The 20,613-nt window shown below is 30.3% G+C and overlaps 1 protein-coding gene and 2 non-coding genes across 3 annotated transcripts in view; 1 reads left to right on the plus strand and 2 right to left on the minus strand.

The window, feature by feature from the left end:
• Positions 1–11,495: 11,495 nt before the first annotated feature.
• Positions 11,496–20,613, plus strand: part of LOC132947946 (uncharacterized) — a 49,386-nt gene continuing 40,268 nt past the window's right edge. Inside the window, exon 1 of the mRNA XM_061018208.1 lies at positions 11,496–12,000. Coding sequence (XP_060874191.1) covers positions 11,913–12,000 — 88 coding nt within the window. The 5' untranslated portion in view covers positions 11,496–11,912. The remainder of the gene's footprint in view (positions 12,001–20,613) is intronic.
• Trnag-gcc (transfer RNA glycine (anticodon GCC)) lies at positions 15,265–15,335 on the minus strand. The gene has a single exon. It is a non-coding gene; the product is annotated as a tRNA-Gly (tRNA).
• Trnag-gcc (transfer RNA glycine (anticodon GCC)) lies at positions 18,491–18,561 on the minus strand. Its single transcript has one exon. It is a non-coding gene; the product is annotated as a tRNA-Gly (tRNA).

Consider the following 20,613-nt stretch of genomic DNA (forward strand, 5'->3'; position numbering starts at 1 on the left):
CGTATTTTTTTTTTTTAATATTATCTTGTACGATTAAGTATTAAATATGGGTATTAGGTATACCTAATATATGTATAATATGTACATAATATATAATATATATTAATATACAAACATATATGTTATATTATGATGTTCTAATGTACGCGAATACAGTAAGTGCCCCAACTTACTGTGCATTGGCCTGGGCCTGATGGGTCTCAAATTGACATTTGACATACTGATGCCTCATGCCTATAAACTATAAAATTGTATACACATTTTTAACAAAATATAATACAGAATGTAACAATAATTAATTATTGCGTTTTCGATTGAAAAAAAATCGCACCAAACATACAATTTCTTCAATTTAAGTTTTGTAGGTATTATTATATGAGAATAGCTGTATAGCTATTTTATGCGACTGTATAGCTATACTATGCGTTTTATACGAGTATATAGCAGTGTGATTAAATTCAAATTGAATACAAATTTATAACAGTCAATAGAATAACCGCCTATCTTACGTATACGATTTCTTGGGTCAATTCGGTTACTAATTATTATTATATATACCTACTGCCCTACTACCTATACATAACCAAATATACTATATTATGACATTATAGTGCTAATAATACATAGGGCGTTTTTTTAAATTTTAAATTATATACCTATTTAGTACAATCGTACATTATGATTTATGAAATACAATTACAATATATATGGAAACAACGGTTGAAGTCCTTACCTGTGAATAATATTGGTAGGTATATACCTACATCGTACATTGATGATTGATATGTGTGCATTACTAGCTTGATGCGCCGTCCTCAAGAAACTGCAGGTGAGAGCGATGTCAGACCGGAAGTGATGAGGCTCGAATATATACGTAGGTAGTAACCCGGGTTTTTTCGGAAAAATTTGGTTTAAAATTTTTCGAAAAAAATGGTTTTGACGAAAAAAACTAGGATTTACGGGAAAAATTAAAAAATGTCATGAAAGTAAATTAATAATAAATACATTTTTTTCTAAAGAATTGAAAAAGTAATGTGGAAACAATCCAATAAATAAATAATGATAGTTGATAATCATAGCATTCATATAGGTAATACATTAATATACTATCACTTAAAGTCTGTAGTGGATGAATCTTGAGTGTTCTATACTTTATATATAAATAATAATAATTTGTAATATTAATTATTTAGTATTTACTATGCAGTTAGGAATAATATTTACTTTTTACCTACTCACTAAGTTTAAAAATATTAAATCTATCAAATACTTACTAGTCACTTCTACTCACTAGTATTAATAGTTACCTAGATAATCGTTTAATACAATGATACGTACACCGTATTGAGTATTGACAAATTAATGTGAAATGACAATGATAGATTTCTTAATCTATTTTTTTGATTGTTTTTTTTTATAGGTACCTAGTTAGATTATTTTAATTTTTAAGCGTAAATACAATTTAAAATTTTCCAAAAATTCTGTTTTTTTTAATTTTCTGAGAACTATAGTTTTTTTTGGAATCGTATGATTTTAATATTCTCCAATTTTTCCATATTTCTGAAGCTCTGGGAAAAAAGGTGTTTTCCCCGACATTTTCCTAAATTTTCCGGAATTTTTATCTCTAGGTAATTGTATTGTATTGTATAATATAAGACCAGTTTGGCGTAGACAAGGTGGGTTTTAAGGGTTATAACTTCCCCTCCCAAAATGTCTTCAACAAAAACGGGAAGTCGCGGTTATGGTTGATATTTTGTATAATATTTAAAACATCCCTCAAAATATATATTCATGGCTAACCCACCACGAGAAGACTCATTTCACCAAGATTTCGTCACGCTGCACATCGCGCCATATTTGTTATATTATACATTATGCACATTGCACTTGGTGGACGGCTAAACGCGAAAACGGTTCGTTGCGAATCTGAAAAAACTTACGGCGACGACCACCAATGTTCAGTTGTTGTAACACTGATGATCAAACGAGAAATATCATGGTAATCCGCTCGCCGAGAGTATAATAGCCGTACCAACACAACGGTATGGATAGTGGGCGCCCATATATTATATATAGGACCCTAGGTGGTCCACTGGCCGAGCTTACCACGGTTACTAGCGTCCGTCCGCGAATTCCATAGTGAACTTTAATAAAGCTGGGTTCACACCGCACCGTGTCGTGTCGTGAAATGTTGCCGTGCTCTGATTGGTACAACCACTATGCGGTATCGTTTGGTGACTGTGGTAACCGTGATTATTTTACACGACACGGTGTAGTGTGAACCCGGCTTTATTAAAGTTCACTATGGAATTCGCGGACGGACGCGCGCGTTCGTAAAGTTGGCACCGAAACATTTATCGGCCGAATCCAACGCGAGGTTCTAAACGTGTGCGTTCCGACTGCGGTAAGCATCACTGCCGTAGCGACCGCCGACCATATCGTTTACCGCGGTATAGGTACTCGCGGTGAGCGGGTAACCGCAACTTTTTCCGTCAGTCTTTCAGTGTTGTCGCGGCCGTTTTCTCGGAGACCGCCATTCTGTTCTGGATCGCGCACAGTTTTTGCGTTTTGTTTTTCCTCTTTCACAGTCACGTGTTGCGATGCGCAGTGGTGAAACGAGTGTTGATCACCTCCAGACCGAAGACACGTGCCGCCCGGTTCTCGAAGATTACCCGCTGGTAGGTAAGTCAACGCGTATGAAATGCCTGGATACACAAAGTCATCTTTATATAGCTTATAATTATTACCATATTATGTTTATCAAGTTTCATGCAGGAGTAGACAGTTTCATAAACATCTGTATCATAGTTTATATATATTATATTATATCACTGTCATCTAGAATTTAAAAATTATTCTATTTACATATTAAAAATGGACGATAAACAAATATACAAATAGTGGTAGCTATTTATCATGATGCATTATTCTCGGTTCGTTCATAAGGGACACTTATGTTGAACATTTTGGTCCAATAGGTACGAACTTCTGGTTATCGTTTAACTCGTAGTGCAACGGATCCGAACGTTGCCGGGAATCGAGAATTTTATGTACATCAAAAGAAATATGCTTGGGAATGATTGTTGCGCAAGTGTTTCCATTATATTCAGGCACCACACTCTGAATATCTTTTTTTGATTTACGTTCGTTTTAATAACTAAATACAAAAATTGTTCTTTTAAGCGGGGTCTGTAGCTATTTTTTTACAGGTATTAATATCTTAAATGGGTTTGTGACCCTAAAAATATTAAGAAATGCTGATCTATATAAATACAGCTGCAGTGGCGGTAATATAATATAATCTAATATAATATAGTGTTTCGCGGAATATTTTTTTTTTTTACACCGCTGTTTAGGCCATTCACATTTATGGGATCTGTTTATTTTATACGTTTTCTATTATATGCATATTGTTCTATATACGTACGCATACAGAATAACGCATAAATCGTAAATCTTTTATTTACCGACAGTTGTAAGTCGTTAATACAATATATGTACCATAAGAATATGGGAAGTGCAAGTCTGCATACACATAATATGAATATATTATTATAATATACAACAATATGACCATTCTGACTACGGTGAAATCGAATACCGTTTCAATAAAAAAATGCACAAAGATGCGTTAGAAACGTTAACCTGACAACAATTTATAATAATATAGTAACGACTATTATACAGGGGCATTTTATCAGTTTTATGATCGGCATGTGTTTAGTTTCTCCGTGGCAACGACTGAACGACGTCCACCGATACAACGCTGTCCGCCAATGAAGATATTTGTGAAAATAAAATTACTTAAAATATCTGTTTGTATAATATTATGATGTATATTGATTTTTCGGGCGGCAATAACTTTATCTAGATAAAAAAGATAATTTTATGTATTTATCTATGTAGATCATCTATAGTCTAACATCATCAGATAATCGGCGGGTAATCAAAATTTCATGAAGATAAATTATATTTTTTTTTAAATTCATACCACAATATTATTGATAATTTTGTTTTATATTCACATATAGATTGCAAGCCGCAAATCATAAGTTCATGGCACATAAGTTATAACTTATGAGTGTATAGCTATATAAAGATACGATTTAAATTTAATAGTTTCTGCAAATTTTTACCCTACTGAGAGTATATGACTACAATGTGGGTTTGAACTCTCTCAAATCCGAATTCACGAGCGGGCTTGATTATCTAGTGTCCATATAAATATAATGAGTTATGAATCATAACTTATGATGAACGCAGATCAATCTTTAAAGTGTATAAAATATAATGAAGTCGTCGCGAATAAACTGGTGAATATAATCCGCCAGCCACCGTGAATTGGACAAATAATAAAATGAGTATTGTTTTCGATTCGGTTTTGTACTAGAACTAGATTAAAAGCAGGTAGGTATCACACAGCGCGTGCATATGACATAATGCAGCGTGTCGTCTCCCTCCTTTCATCGCTATGTGCACGATAATTAAGCTATCCTTTAAGAAACGCAATATGCGTATTATATTATATACGCATAGGGATATGAAGTATATAGGTACCTGTGGCGTGTGTGCATTTCAATATTTCATCAGTTTGACTTATGCCGTACTGGCTTATAATACAATATGGTGATATACTGCTCAGGAGAAATTCTTCCATAGTATACCTATATAGGCCCTCGAGATTTACATTTTTTATACTATATAATTTTATCACCCATATTAGTCATAACATTTGATCATTCAAATTAAATAAAAAAAATAATATTTATATTATATATCTACTTACATTTAATATATTAAACTTATATATGTTTATACAATTTTTACAGCGATTTGTTATTTAAAAATATTATTATTTCATTATACTAATATTATTATCAAATATCATTACAAAATGCTGTATGGGCGTATTTATTAAATTAATTTTATTTCATAAGTTCAAATAGCTAATGTCCATCAAGGTACAATACTATCGATAAATACAGGATTTTTTTTGTCAGGTCTTCCTGTTACACTCTGTATATCTAATTGATGGTTTTAACTTGTAACGCTCTCTGCTGCAGCTCAGAATAGTTTTTCAAATTCGTCTTAATTCGATGAATTATCAATTTAATACTTTCGCTTTCCGCGTTCTCACAATAGCTGTGATGAACCTGCACTATCCTGCATCATTGAAACGTAGTGAGGCGAGTCCCTGACTATTCAGTCTCTGCATTGTAATAGTCCGTAATTTTACAAGTTTTTCTACGAACAATACCTAATTAGATTTATATTATTGTAACGAAAAATCGATTTTTATGATTTTTTAAAATTGAAAAACATATTATACTTGTACCTACCTACATCTATAGTCCACATAGCTACAGTAGTACCTACATGTTAAGTCTAAAAATCATGTACAAAATGTCGACTGTCTAGAATATATTGATGTGCATAATAAATTACTTGTAGAGTTAATACATTATCTATATACAGTCGTAAAAAATGGTTAAAACCGCCAAAGACGGCTTATACATACATATATATATGTATGTATGTATGTATAACTGCGCAGTTGTCATATAATATAATATAAACTGGTTGCGGAGATGCAGACACAAAGACCGCATAAAATCAAAATCTGTTTTATTGTCGATAAAACACGGATAGGTAGAGATGTATACTATAATAATAGCTGGTTTGTATATCGACGGGCAAAGCCGTACCGCTATGCCGTGCAGGCTTGAGGGTTCACCCTACGATGCAACATATATACGCTAAGGTGTTCAAAAAGTAGTTGATTATTACAATGATAGTGTTAAAATGTATGTGGTTACTAATTAGTCGGGCCGTGATTTGAAACGCTTGCATTTTATATTTTTTCCTAGTGCTCGTTATACGATGCTAATTTTACAATTAATCTGTTTCACAATGTCTATTGTTGAATGAGTATACCGAATTTTATGTTACGTGACTGAATGGTCTGAATGCAAACACACCACGTCACCACCACACCAAGCCACTTTTGTCATAATTATAGTTGTTTATTTAGTCTATTATGTATTTTACATTTTTAGGCTATCAATTTCCCAGCCCTAGTGATTAGTAAATCACAATTTTATTTTTTCTATTATAGTAGTAATATTCTATTGCATTTCCAACTGGCATTTGGCATCATATACAAATCGAACCCCATGTGACCACCCTGGTTGGTATACTCCACAAACCTTCAGTGGCACCATTTTGAAGATGCAGTGCACTATCGTACCACTCTGAATAGGTGAAATCTTTTTTTGTCAGTGGCCTTTGGTAGAAATCAATTGTGTGCCAATTGTCCTCTAATACTCTTTTGTCGCCATATTATAGGTACAATTGTCAATCATCATATTCATATACGCCCCAAAACCAAAAGCCGGTCGAAATGACGCCACGCGGCTGCAGCAAGCCGTCTCTGCTGCAGGGCAAATAGCTATTTATCCTTATCCCCCACAACCCACACTGTATAGTCGCAGGTATATACCGTAAACGATATAGGTATACGCAATATTATATTATCATATTATATCGTTGTCATCACATGTATTTAACGCATATATGAGTATATGATATATACGTTGTATGTATACCGTATACACGATATGCTCATACCACGTGTGTGGACAGTGGACGGGCGGATGGCGACGGGATATCATATCTGTGCGGCTGTGCTCGCCGGGCGGGACTGTCTGTTCGCATTATACTTGTGAACGGTTTTTCCATCTGATGGAGAAAAAAAAACCGTCATTTGATACGGTGGCGACTATATAGGACCCAACCCTCATCGGATGGAGGCAGCGGTGGTACACCTCGGAAGCATACATATTATAACGTCGTATATATTTTAATAACATTCTATAATATATACACACGCATATAATAATACTCATAATACAGTTATTAAAATATATTATATACACACACGAACAAGACACACAATACAGCCGTTATTACACTGCAGGGTGTGTCAGTAAAATGGAAAAGTTTGAAATTGATAAAAATAATTGATCATAAACCTAATATACATAGGAGATGGAAAATACGCAATTAACATTTTAAGACAAAGTTGTCAATACAATATTGTATTGGGTGTATACGAATATCAATCATTTTTGGAACCTGATTTTTCAACCATGTGTTTCCATTCTGTAGACGCACGTCATTCGCATATTATGACAAAATTTTATTTTTGTATCTCGACCTAACATCCTGTGATTTTATTCTGCTGAAACAACTGATGACCAAAGTTTTTGAAAATGTTCGGTTACACTATCCCATTCTATATATTATTATCCTTAAATTAATCAAGTTTTTATAATTCACCCACTCGCGGGTTTGGATCCAAAAGGTTCTATGTAAATATTTTATTATTTTTTGATTACCAAATTTCTTCTCAATTAACTATCGAAATAATACAAATTCTGATTTAATTTAAAAGGTTTTGATAACTTATACGTCCAAATCAAATAATTATAAGCTGAAAAATATTTAAACACATTTAAATTGGCGTTTCTGAAAAATGTCAAATTTACACATAGCTCCTATTTTGGATCCAAACCCGCGTACAGTCTTTTTTTCATAATCCTAAATAACTTAAGGTACCTACATTTGAATATTTGATATATTTGAATTTTGAGTGTATTTTGTACGTTTACTGTAATTTGCAAATAATATGTATTTTGTGATGGTTGATAAATAATTTATAATTTATTTATAATATCTATATTGTTTTTATTGTGTATCAACTATCAACCATCATTTTAAAAACTTTTACATTTTACCCTGTCTCAGACATACAATTCGTTATTGCTGAACAAAGGATATGCATGCAAAACTGAAAGCAAAACTTAAACATAATTTCCTAAAACAGCCATCTATTCTTTACGTTCATCCGGTTTATGTAGTCTTACAAATTGTTCCCAATATTTATCAATTATTTTAAATAGTATGCACTATGAAGCATATATCTACAGAAAATACTGAAAACTATCTAATAGAAACCCTGAAAAGAATGATTATTGTGACTATTATTATTGTTCCTAATTTAACGTAATTTTATGGAACCATCTTAATAAGTCTCAACTAACCCTTAACATTATTGGCCATTAATATTGAGAAGTGGTAATTTATCACGAAGATATTCTTGATACCATGTAAAAAATCAAATCAAATACTGATAGAGGTATCTATACCTAATTATATATAGGCACTTTAATAAATTACAGTTACATTTTTTTTAAAATTGAGGCATAGTTAGAAATATAATGTTTATTGAAACTTAATAAATAAATAATTTATTCTCTCTTTAATTAAAAAAAAATCTGTTATCGACACTGAGCATTGGACATTGAGTCATAGCATAGTATATCGTTTTATAATTACCTATTAGGTTTATTATAATACACGCATTATAGTTTCACGACGCATAATAATAGTAGGTTATATATGATTATTTATGAACGGTTATAACAAATCTCTTTCTTTCTAAAATCCTCTTTAAAATAATATATTATTGTAGAACTTTGACCGAATTTTCGTTTGAAAAAAATCGATGCGATCCGCTATATAATGCGTTCCCGCCATATAATGCGCATAATGATGAATACGACACGCGACTATGACGTTCGTTGTCGGTTAAAAAAAAACGGAAAATAGGATTAAACCTTTGTGCCGTCCCTTAAGACCGCCCATTGTCAGCGTCGCGCGACGGTCCGAAGTTTTAATCGGCTCGTGTCTGCATAATAATGTTTAGAGTTTTCTTTTGATACGAGACTTTCGCAAGAATGGCGTTTCATTTCTGGTTTTATTTGCTTTTGAGTGATTATACGTCGAGTTTAAAATACATAGGTACCTACTAATATATAATATACGCGAGATGGGGTTTTGCCAAAAAGTTAAACTATAATCCGGACTCACAACTCGTTCTTATACCGCCCTCCTTAGTCCTTATACTTACTGCAGGCCCGCAAACAATGTCTTCTCGACGATCTATCTATATTATATTAAATAATTTATGTACCTACGAATCGTGTACGGTAATTTGATTTTCGTCTATAAAAATATCTACGGACAGTAACGTTTCACCAAACGTATACATATTTCTTTCTCATTTCTCCCAAATTAAATAATGTTTCATGGATTCCCGTTCCATCAAAATAATTGTTATTCATACTAAGAATTAATATTTAAATTTAGTATTATCATAATTAATTAATACAGTGGTGTAATAATGGGAGGATAGATCCTCCCCAGAGCCTTTATAATAAATAAAAACCATCACTCACCACTGTACTTGAAAATTTAGTGTTTTGGGTGTAAAAAAATATACATCCCTCTCCAAGACAAATTCCTAATTACGCCACTGAATTAATAATTAATTACAAACATGCATATACTGTTGCAGTGAACAACGTTATAGACTGTAATCATTTCTTTAGCGATTCTTCTAATTCTGAACAATCTAACCCTTATTTAATAATGATGATGTAAATAAAAAAAAAACGTTTTCCATTATTAATACTATATATTGTTATAGAATATAGTATACAATATTATATTATACTATGATAAATATTGAAGGATTTATTACCCAACGATAACTGTACTAATACAATAAAATTACATCTAGTCAACAAATGTTGCCTACATAAAACTCCTTAGAATATAAATTATTAATATGAGAATTCTAAATAATAGGTATGCTCAATAGACAATAACAGTGTCAAAAACATTAAATATCAAATACACACCTATCTCTTGCAAAATAAAAATTTCAGAAGCAAATTATTTTAATAGTAATTATTGTAATTATTGTAAAAAAAATTTGCGTTTAAAAAAATTTTTTTAGAATATAGTATATTTATTTATTAATATAATTCATTGGTTTGAAATCGTTAGTTGGTATATTTATTTTAAACTTTTAAGTTCAAGTAGGTTCATTTTTTGAATTTCAGTAGTTTATTAAGCATAGCGAATTTTCGATGACAATTGAATAAGTCTCCGCTTAGAATTATTTTTCAGATATAGTTGATTTATAATTATAGTGGATAACATAGATGCCATTATATACCATTAAATACCTCCTGTCTAAACTATCTAAGAAAAACAAGACATTTTACTTATATAATATTATTTATACAATATACAATTTCCTATTTGAGTTTTAGAATATTCATACTTTTCAAATACAAATTAACTAATATTATTTGTTATTTATAAATATTATAATACATTTTAAAATTCGGATAATTTTTTATATTGAAGCTTTTTCAGTTTAACTGTGGCTAAGTATTTAGGTAAATTTTACAAAACTTGACTAATATAGATAGGTTTTATAATGTTAAAAGCGAATATAGCACAGGGATACTCTCACAAATGTTGTGTCCTACACAGCTGAACAGCCTATTATGCACAATGAGCCAACTAATAACACTTAAGTAATATTATTATTTAAACTTGGTGTTGCTTTGAATAAAAGCACTCTTAAGCACTATATTATGTACAATATTGATATGGCATTTGAATCCTTGCTTAGCCTTAGACATTTAGTGTGAGAAACTACTTATGTTGTGCCGTTATGGAGTCACCACAGTGGAATGAAAACAAATAGGTAACTAGGTAAATGATAACACTGATAAACTCTTAAATTTAATTTGAACTTATCAGTCGCTTCTGAAGCCATCTTTTAGCATTTTTATGAATTTCCAAGACAAATTAGTAAAATCAGGAAAAACTTCAGTGGTTTTTCGATTTGACAATGTGAACAACCAAAGTCGGATGCATTCTTTGTGATTGTATGACTGTATACTAGTTATATGTTATATAATATGTCATTAAATATTATTTTTAAATATCCTAAAAAAATCACTATGATAAGAAATAGTAAAAATTAGATTAATTTCATACTAACGTAGCGTTATAATCACTTCAAACTGTAAACATTTTTTTAAAATACAAATCTCAACAATTTAAAATAATTACTAATTACTAATTTGTATCGCCAGTAAAACGAATTGCCTATAGTATACATACATACGCAAATAGTAATATTTTTTTATTAAATATTTACAAATCTAATGCACCTCTCACACGACTCCTCTGTATAATAATATAATATATCTAATAATTATTATGACACTGGTGACGATAAGAAAAATTAATAACAACACCGCACATCATGACGACTTATTGTTATTATATTACAACAAAATATAATACCTATACGTGAATAATACGAGTATACGGCGTATATACCATTATAATATTATATAGGTATACCTGTGGACGGTTGCAGTAGTGTGGCTAGCTGCAGGCTGCAATTCACTGCACGCGTCGTGGTACGTTACAGTCAGGAGAGTGGGATCTGTCGGATTGAGAAGGACGTTCGGCCGCCGCCGCGACGTTTGTAGAAAACAACGCGAAAATAATAATAATAATAGTAAATACATACCTAAAGTGTTTTTAATTATTTTTCACCGGGCACATGGCACGCGGTTTTCGCGGGCATCAGTCGGACGTCGGGTTGGCGCTGCAGCAATAGCACGATCACGCACGCGCCGTCCGGTTTACAATCGTTTTTTTGTGTTTTTTTATTATTATTAATTTTTTCCGTCGTCGTTATTCTCATTCCGTTTTCCTTATACGGCCGCGTTTATAATACCGTTTACGCGCGTCGCCAACGATGATCTAAATCGTAAATCAAATTCGTAGTAGGTAGGTTATCCTACAGTGCGTATATAGGTATTAAGATAGTCGAGCGTTTTCGTAATTCGTTTCCGACGTGCCACTCCGGATCGCTGTGTCGGATTCATCGCCCCTGCACTGTCAAGTGATACATCTTAACTATATTATATACTGCTTTGTATCGCTGTTATCATTCGTGTGACTTTGCCGCAACAATGAACGAAAAGCCTAGGGTCGTGTCCGCGTGCATGAAGCGAATCATCCGGACCAACGGACGAGCGCAACAGAGACCTTTGATATCAGGTAGGTACCTATAGAAAACAGCATACGTAGTACTTGAGTATATGAAGTATAATAATATGATTATACGATGTGATATCCATAAAATGTTCAAATACTATTTAATATCTATTATTATTTCACAAAATAACTTAAAATACTTTATTTTTAATAGTTTTTTAATCAACACTTAATATAAAATTAGTTTATAAACCCAGAATGAAAAACTATTTAGGATTGTTGGATAGGTTATTCAATATAATAAATAATAAGCATAATAATATATATATCGCAGTACCTATCTCATAATATTAGGTATAATATAGTTAACTTGACGTCGTGTTTCTTGCATGCGCGCTTTTTAGCGACGTTAACGAGTTTCTTGATGATATAATAATTTAAACCGATTGATTGTGATAACTTTAAATTAAATTAAAACAACTTGTTTGTATTATGTATATGTATATTTTCATACTTGCGCATAATCAAATCTACTAAACTTATAATATGGCATAGATTACAGTTTTTGTAGCTTTGTTTATATATTATAGAAAATGAATGAAATTGAAATTTAACTGTAAAGAGAGTGTGTATTTGTTCAATAATATGGCATTTCCAGCAGTATCCTGGTGTTTACATTACACGAAATATACGGGTGTTGAGAATATAATAATTCAATTTGTACTAAAAAAAGTTTCTAGAGCTCGAAAGTACCACAGAATAATAGCCTGCAGTAGGTAATTAGAGCATATACCAGATACCTGCATTTAAAATATATAATAATACCTATGTATAATATTATATTAACGTTTTTTAAATTATGAGAAGAAATGGCACTATTAGAAACACGTAATTGAGTTAATACATTTTTAATGTTTTAGATCCTATTTATTTACATATTTCGTACATAATACATTTAAAAAATAAAAGCCATTAGTGAATAGTGGCAACGTGTATTTAGTATTATAATACACGTAGGTATTTATTTTTTTTTTCAAAAATATGGTTTGTACTTTATATACTTAGGTACTAGGCAATAGCAAATAGCCAATAGGTAGGTTATGTATACTACTATAATTTATAATATGGGAATTTAATTTTTGATATCAAGACGAATATGTTAAAGATTTAAATTTTCTGATTTATCTAAGACTGTTATCATTCGATTGGATAAAATCTGAAAAAAGAGTATTTATTAATACCTTTGCTTATTATATAATTTCGAGGTTTGAAAAATCAACAGAGTCCATACATAACAAAAATAATTAATCTGCATTATAATAAACCTATACATATATATAATTGTAACTTATAAGTCAAATATGTTTCAATAAAACCAACGTAATTTTTTATTTGTTACTAGATACTATTACCTATACAGCTAAAAACATACCTAAGTATGGAGTTTGCGCAGCCGATTTATCACCACGTCCACACAATAAAATAACGATACGGGAAATAGGTATTTTAATAGCTAGGGTCGCTATAAATATAATATATAATATTTAAATATTTATAATACCAAACAATTAATTTAATTATAGTATCATATTGTATTCAAATCTGAATATTAAATAACCGACTGCGTAATGTTAAGTAGAAAATATTTGGTGTAGAATTAACCTAGAATATTAACCTATCCTGGTACTACCCGTCTATAATGTAATATCAACATTCAACACAGTGTAAAATCATCAAAAGTCTGTAGTAAATTGATACATAGGTATTAGGTATGCGTTATTTCAATCGGCTACAGGCTACAATAACGTATACGTTTAATTACCATAATCGGCAATCAAAAAAAAATTTCAACAAATAATAAAAACAGTAAAAATTATTCGTTTAAAAATGTTTTCTTTATATACTAATATAGGTACTTATAGAATATATAAACAATAAAATGTAAATGTAAATATTATAAAAATATAGGAATTTCGACATTAGCCTACCTGCTACAGCTGTACGCGTAATTACAGTTGTTGTATTAAGTTTTTATTGTTGTTGAACTTAATGATTTCATATAAAATAACGTGAAATACGTTTCGAGTTTATTCTCGGTTTGTTTGAAATGTCCTTTGAGTTGAAGTGTGTAAGCAACAGGTAGGTACGCATATTCGTATAATATATACCTATACTCGAATATAATAGCAAATTCTGTATACAATATTATGTACGCATAATATTATATATCACTAACCTTGTCCTTCGATATCAAGTTCTATTGTAGATCTTACTTTTTATGTATAATATTATTATAATACTACACAGAACTACTGAAGTTGACAATATGTCATAGTCCTGCAGGTGGAAGATATTTCCTAAACTTCATATACCTACCTATATGTTTCGCATTATAGCCTGCAACTTGCAGCTTGCAACATACAAGTATTGTTAGTCGCAATGCTCACATACATGTATTATGATTTATGATAAATATCACGTGCGTGTTTATATTAATATACATACTAATTAAAAAATAGTATAGGTACGCGATTTTAACCTGCACAGTAGGTACGTCATTCTGAAGCCGCGTACACACTTGTAACATTTGCGCGTAACATCCTTTGATGCGGCCAAATTTACCGACAACTGGGGGAACGGTGTTACGGCGTTACGGCGTAACAGAAATTGTTACAAGTGTGTACGCGACTTAATATAATATATTGTTATTAATGTCACTATAAAAAACGTATAACAATAATTATTATTATTAATTCCGAATTCACATTTATGAAGTACAACAGAACAAGTTCGTGATAGACGTATGCCCACGCAAAAATAATTAGTACACCACAATATTTGGCCATAAACGCGTGTATTATTTCCCACGGTTAATGATATTTTAGAACTATTACTATACACTTAAATACTTAATCATACGTGCTTCTTTGTTTTCGAGAAAATTGCAAAAAAATATACATAATTGAACCAATATTACGTAACTCTGGTTGAAAGGCCGATGACATCTTTCAAAAAGTCATCGAAATTATAGCCTGAGTCGGAAAGGGAAACTTAGATTAATATCTAGGTATTATAATTTATAGATGATGCTCGCAATTTGTATAAATTGCCTGCACAGTGCATAATAACAATGTAATTTTTCATAATAATAAACTCTATTGTTTTAAAAATGGGATTTTACTCGTTTTTAATTCATGCGGTGCAGGATATTGTGTAAAATAATAAAATAATAATATAATTATATACAATACTTAAAAGTTTAAAAACATTGTAAAATGGAAAATTAAATTGTTAAGCCGTGCAAAATGAAAATGTATAAAAATTTTATGCATCAGCCGGGAATCGAACCCGGGCCGCCCGCGTGGCAGGCGAGCATTCTACCACTGAACCACTGATGCTCATACATAACTGTGACAAAATGTTCCTATTTAAATTTTAAATATTAAAAGTGTTAAAAATAAATAAAAATAAACAATTCACATTCACCAATAAATAATGATGAACGTGTGTACTATATATATGTTACAATAGTACGATGTTATTCTTACTACTATCTGTGTTTTTTTGTACTTTTATATTATTTTTTATTGTTAACATTTTACATAGATAAGGTAGGTACCTATTACAACTATATGGATATATTATCTACATGTTATCTATTGATCTACTTTTTTTAAAAATAACTTTGAAGACTATGCCAACTGTGCTGGAAATTATATTATAATAATATTATTATACCTATATAGTAAATAATACTACCTATAGTGGCTATAGTATACTGCTGATAAAATTAGTTTAAAAATATTTAAAACCATAAATAAGTAAAAACCTAACTAAAAAACGTTTTAAAGAATTTATAATTTGAATAACAGCAATCAAGCAATTTTTTTTAATGTAAAATGTTGTATAATATGTCTAGTAGCTTTAATATATAATTATTATTGTTCAGATAGGTAGGTACTATAGGTAATGTATTGGTGCCTAGGTAGTAAGTAATAGGTATACAGCTATAATACAGTCTGTATTGAGTATTCACTATTCATGATACAAGTATACATATTATACGATATACCACCCACAACAGTGGCTAAGGACCAATTACTATTGCCCGTAATATTATTACTTTTTCAAAAAATATTTATCAAGTTTCAACTGTCAACTACAGTAAGCAAGACATAAATTTCATATAATATGCTATATCAGAATGAATTCATTTTTGAAAAAAAACATTGTATTTGCATACCAATTTTCATAAATTATCTGTAATTTTTCGATAAAAGTATAAATTACTTGTATGAAAGACCTTGTATTAAATTGTCTAGCCTTAGCTATACACATTTAATATTGTATAAGTTTTGAACTACAAATTAACTGTGGTTTTGACGAAATTTGAATTTTAAATGCTTATAAAAAATAACCATGATGCCTATGAATCATTAATATTTTAGCTATAATAAAAACTTACGTACCACATTTTTAAGCTTTTTGATCGGATAAATAATTTTTTATTGACATTTATAGAAAAAAAAAATTTTAATTAATCAAATACAATCCAAGTAAGGATGGTATAACCAAGCTGGTTACCAAACAATTTTAATAAATTTTCATTTTTTTTTTTCCAACTATTTTAAAAAGCACTAAGCATTTTCAATTCCGACCTCCTAAAAGCACCAACTAGATCCAATTTGCTTCCAAAAACATACATCGGGCTCGAAGTTTATGATCAGAGCATTTATTTTTTTCTACCAGAAAAGTTGAGAAGTTACAAACATTTTAAAATACCTCAAATAAACGTCTGAAATTATTAGACTGGACAAAATAAAAATAAAATCGTAACTAATTTTCAAGCCCCCTCCCCCATTGATACATCCTGCGTACGCCACTAACCCACAATCAGCGGCGTAGGTGCTGATATGTCGGGAAAATTTTTAAATTATAATTAAGATAAAAAATCCTTTTACTGACCATTAAATCGTAACTATACCTATATATTGTGCACATTTATATTTTAATTTTCCATGAATTCATTAAGCAGGTTGCTGCAAAAGTCTAAAAGTTAAAATGATATAATAATGCATATACCTGCAACGTGGCAACGTACATCGGCATCAGCATACCAAACATATGAGAGATCCCATAACTGATCCTAATTATTAAGCTTCCCATTTTTCACCATTTAACGAAATATCAGTCTCTCCTCCCTCCCCCAACAAAATAAAATCACAGCCAAAATCCTAGGTACGCCATTGACCTACATAGCAACATGGTAACATTATTATTTCATGTTTTGGCTAATCCAATAATTTCATTATTTAATGTTATAGATAAATAAAATTTCAAATGTCTATCCACATGACGCTGCCAATAATTCAGACCACCACTGTGTGTTAGGTTAATATATTAATATAAATGTAAGTAATATGATGCGTATATTTGACTACAGTTTTAAACTGAAATTACACTTAAATATGGAAAATATTTGTTAAACCTACGCCCTGCAATCGTATGTATATTATAATAAATAATAATATTATATTATATATGACAGTAGCGTACATAGGCCGTGATTAAAATATTACCCTACATAGGGTTTGATATGTACTCATATTATGATGAGTAGGATTCTAGGACGTAAATTGTATACAACTTCCCTGCCAAAGTACCAACCTACAATTACATTTGTTATTATTATTATGACTTCGAGATTACTAAAATCGGGTTTGCAAACCGTGCAAGGTGTCAAGGATTGAGAACGTCACAAATGTCAAAGTGCTAATTATTATTATTTTTGATATGATAATATAATAATAAAATTATGCGTTATACTTTTATATAGGTAACGAGTGTTTACAAATTGCAATTTACGTTCCGAATAATGAATATAGGTGTGTAAGGTACCATGTCCTTTAGGTTTATGGTGATGTAATATGTTATGAGGAGGCGGCTACCTATTCTATTATAGCCCCACTTGCCACTATACTTATTTTCGTTAAATGATTTTGGGGAGAGAAGGAATTTGATTTTTAAATTTTTTCGTTGAGCTTCTAGAGAGGCTAAAGTTCTGAGTGTCTGGCTAAGACCCCTAACTTCTAAGCTCCTTCTATATACTCCGTCTAAATACGCTTATGTATATAGTCCCAAAGAAGGTTTTTTCTTAACTATTTTCAACCTTTAGATTTTATTTGTTTTCACGATCTCCTATGCTCTCTCTCTCTCTCTCTCTCTCCATATATATATATTTCTTATTAGATATGCGTTATTATTCCTTAACGGATCATAACCACTACAAGTACCTATTAGTAAAAATATATTTTAATTCCGCATCAAGCTTTTTACCAAATTAAGTTTTTCCAGGCCACCTCAAATGTGGATATAACGAGCTTCTGAATTTCGCTTGGACCATTTGAATTTTGAGAGTTCATTAATATGCATAAAATTTTTTAGAAGGCAAGTAAAAATAAATAGATAAATATCATAATAACTAATAAATAATAATTTAAATAAGATTGGGAAAAGAAACAACAAAAATAATTAAAATAGGTACAAAAATTTATGCATCAGCCGGGAATCGAACCCGGGCCGCCCGCGTGGCAGGCGAGCATTCTACCACTGAACCACTGATGCTTATGTAGAAGTTTTTAACAATACCCTTATTTATTACTGTCGAAGTTTAAATATCAACATTGGCTTAATTGTTTAATTCAAGTATTCAACCATTAATAAAAACAAAAGTGGGAAAATGGGTGTCGCTCTGCTGTACAGAAGGTTACTGTGGGTCACTGTTATGGATGGTATTAAATTTAAATTCAATGATATAATATCATTATTCATTGTTTAAGAAAAACGATTCTGAGCGAAAAGTCACTCAGCCTATGATATTACGAAGTATATTTGATGATATTATTGTGAATAAAGTAATTTATATATAACCTATTTATGTGGAACCTTGTTTTAAATTTTCAATCCTTAGCTATAAAAGTTGAACATTTTATACATTTTTAACTACAAAATAATTATTAAATTTTAAATTTGATAAATGTTGTCAAAATTCGAACTTTAAATTCTTATAAAAAAAATTGTGCATATGTATATTTAATATTTTTCAACTGCTATTGTAGCAATATTTCAGGAGCCTTGTATTACATTTTCACGCTTTTTTACCCTACAAATAAAATTTTATTGATATTTATAGAAAAAAAAACCAAAATAAATTTAAAACTGACAATGTCCGTTAACAGCTCAAAAATAGTCAAAATATTTTCAAAATTTAATGGTGTATAGAAAATGAAAATATAAACATTCATATTAAAATATTTTCTTGTATTTACAGTTATTCATTTTTGAATAACAACAAAATAACAAAACCGCTACATGAGAAATCGAGTGAATATCCAATATTGTGAAAAATATGAACTCATGAAAATTAAATTTGATTTGCTTGTAGACATTTTTTTTTTTTTAATAAAGGTAGACAATCTTATGAATAATCTTGTATTACATTTTCAAATCTCAGATTAAAAAAGGAAATTTTTTATGAATTCTTAACTCAAAATAATTTGCTAATTTTCGTCATTTTTCGGTATTTTGTCAAGATTTGAACTTTAAATGCTTATAAAAAAAAACTGTGACTAAGGATTTTCAATATTTTTGAATGCCATTGTAACAATTTAGTAGGAGCCTTGTACTAAATTTTAAAGTTTTTTTACCTAACAAATAAAGTTTAGTTGACTACCATAGAAAAAAAGACTAATACAATTGGAAACTGAAAATGTTCCTAAACAGTTCAAAACAAATCAAAATATTTAAAAATATTTTGAAAATGTTATCGTGAATAGAAAATGCAAATATAAACAACCAGTGAAAATTTCTTGTATATACGTTCATTTGTTTTATTGTTACACCAAAAACCAAAATCGATTTTGTCAAAAACCGATTTTGCGTAAAAATTATCGTTTTTTCTTAAATTTTATGTTGTTTTTCCTGGCGCTTTTGAAAACTATTTAAAATTTTAAAATTTGACCTCCCGAATGCACTAACTAGATTCACTTTACCATCAAACAAGATACTGTTGAAGAAAATCGAAGTAGTTTTACTGCCCCAAACCGTGATGATAGACACAAAAATATTAGATAGAAGACCAACCTTTTTAGTATATTATTTGGTGATACTGTGTTGTGTGCTTATTACTGAATTTCTGATAGTGATGACCAATGACCAATAATTATTTATAATGGAAACTGAAAACAGTGTAGCATCTCTTTGAATATACATTATACGTCTAGTCGTCTAGACACTAGAATATGTCATTAGCTATATTAAGACGTATATTCTTACAATATTACGAAAGATTAAAAATTCCAGAGTTGACGATTTCTGTATACCTGACTATAGAGTATAGACGTATAGTTCATAGATTGTCTACAGTACCTAATTGTGTTTATCTGTGTGACTGTGCTGTGTATATATTGACATAACAGTATTCGTCTGTCAAAAAAAATTAACTAGCTTTTATATGCATGCAGTTTGTATTTTATAAAGTCATGTGTTTATAATATGTTAATAACATTATAATTTATAAATAAGAACCGTCGACCCATATATTATAGCGTATAGGAATATCAAAAAAACATTAAAACAAAAAAACATAAAAGTAAATTGCTTGAATATATTATATGA

This window comes from Metopolophium dirhodum, chromosome 6, assembly GCF_019925205.1.
Source record: "Metopolophium dirhodum isolate CAU chromosome 6, ASM1992520v1, whole genome shotgun sequence".
NCBI lineage: Eukaryota > Metazoa > Arthropoda > Insecta > Hemiptera > Aphididae > Metopolophium > Metopolophium dirhodum.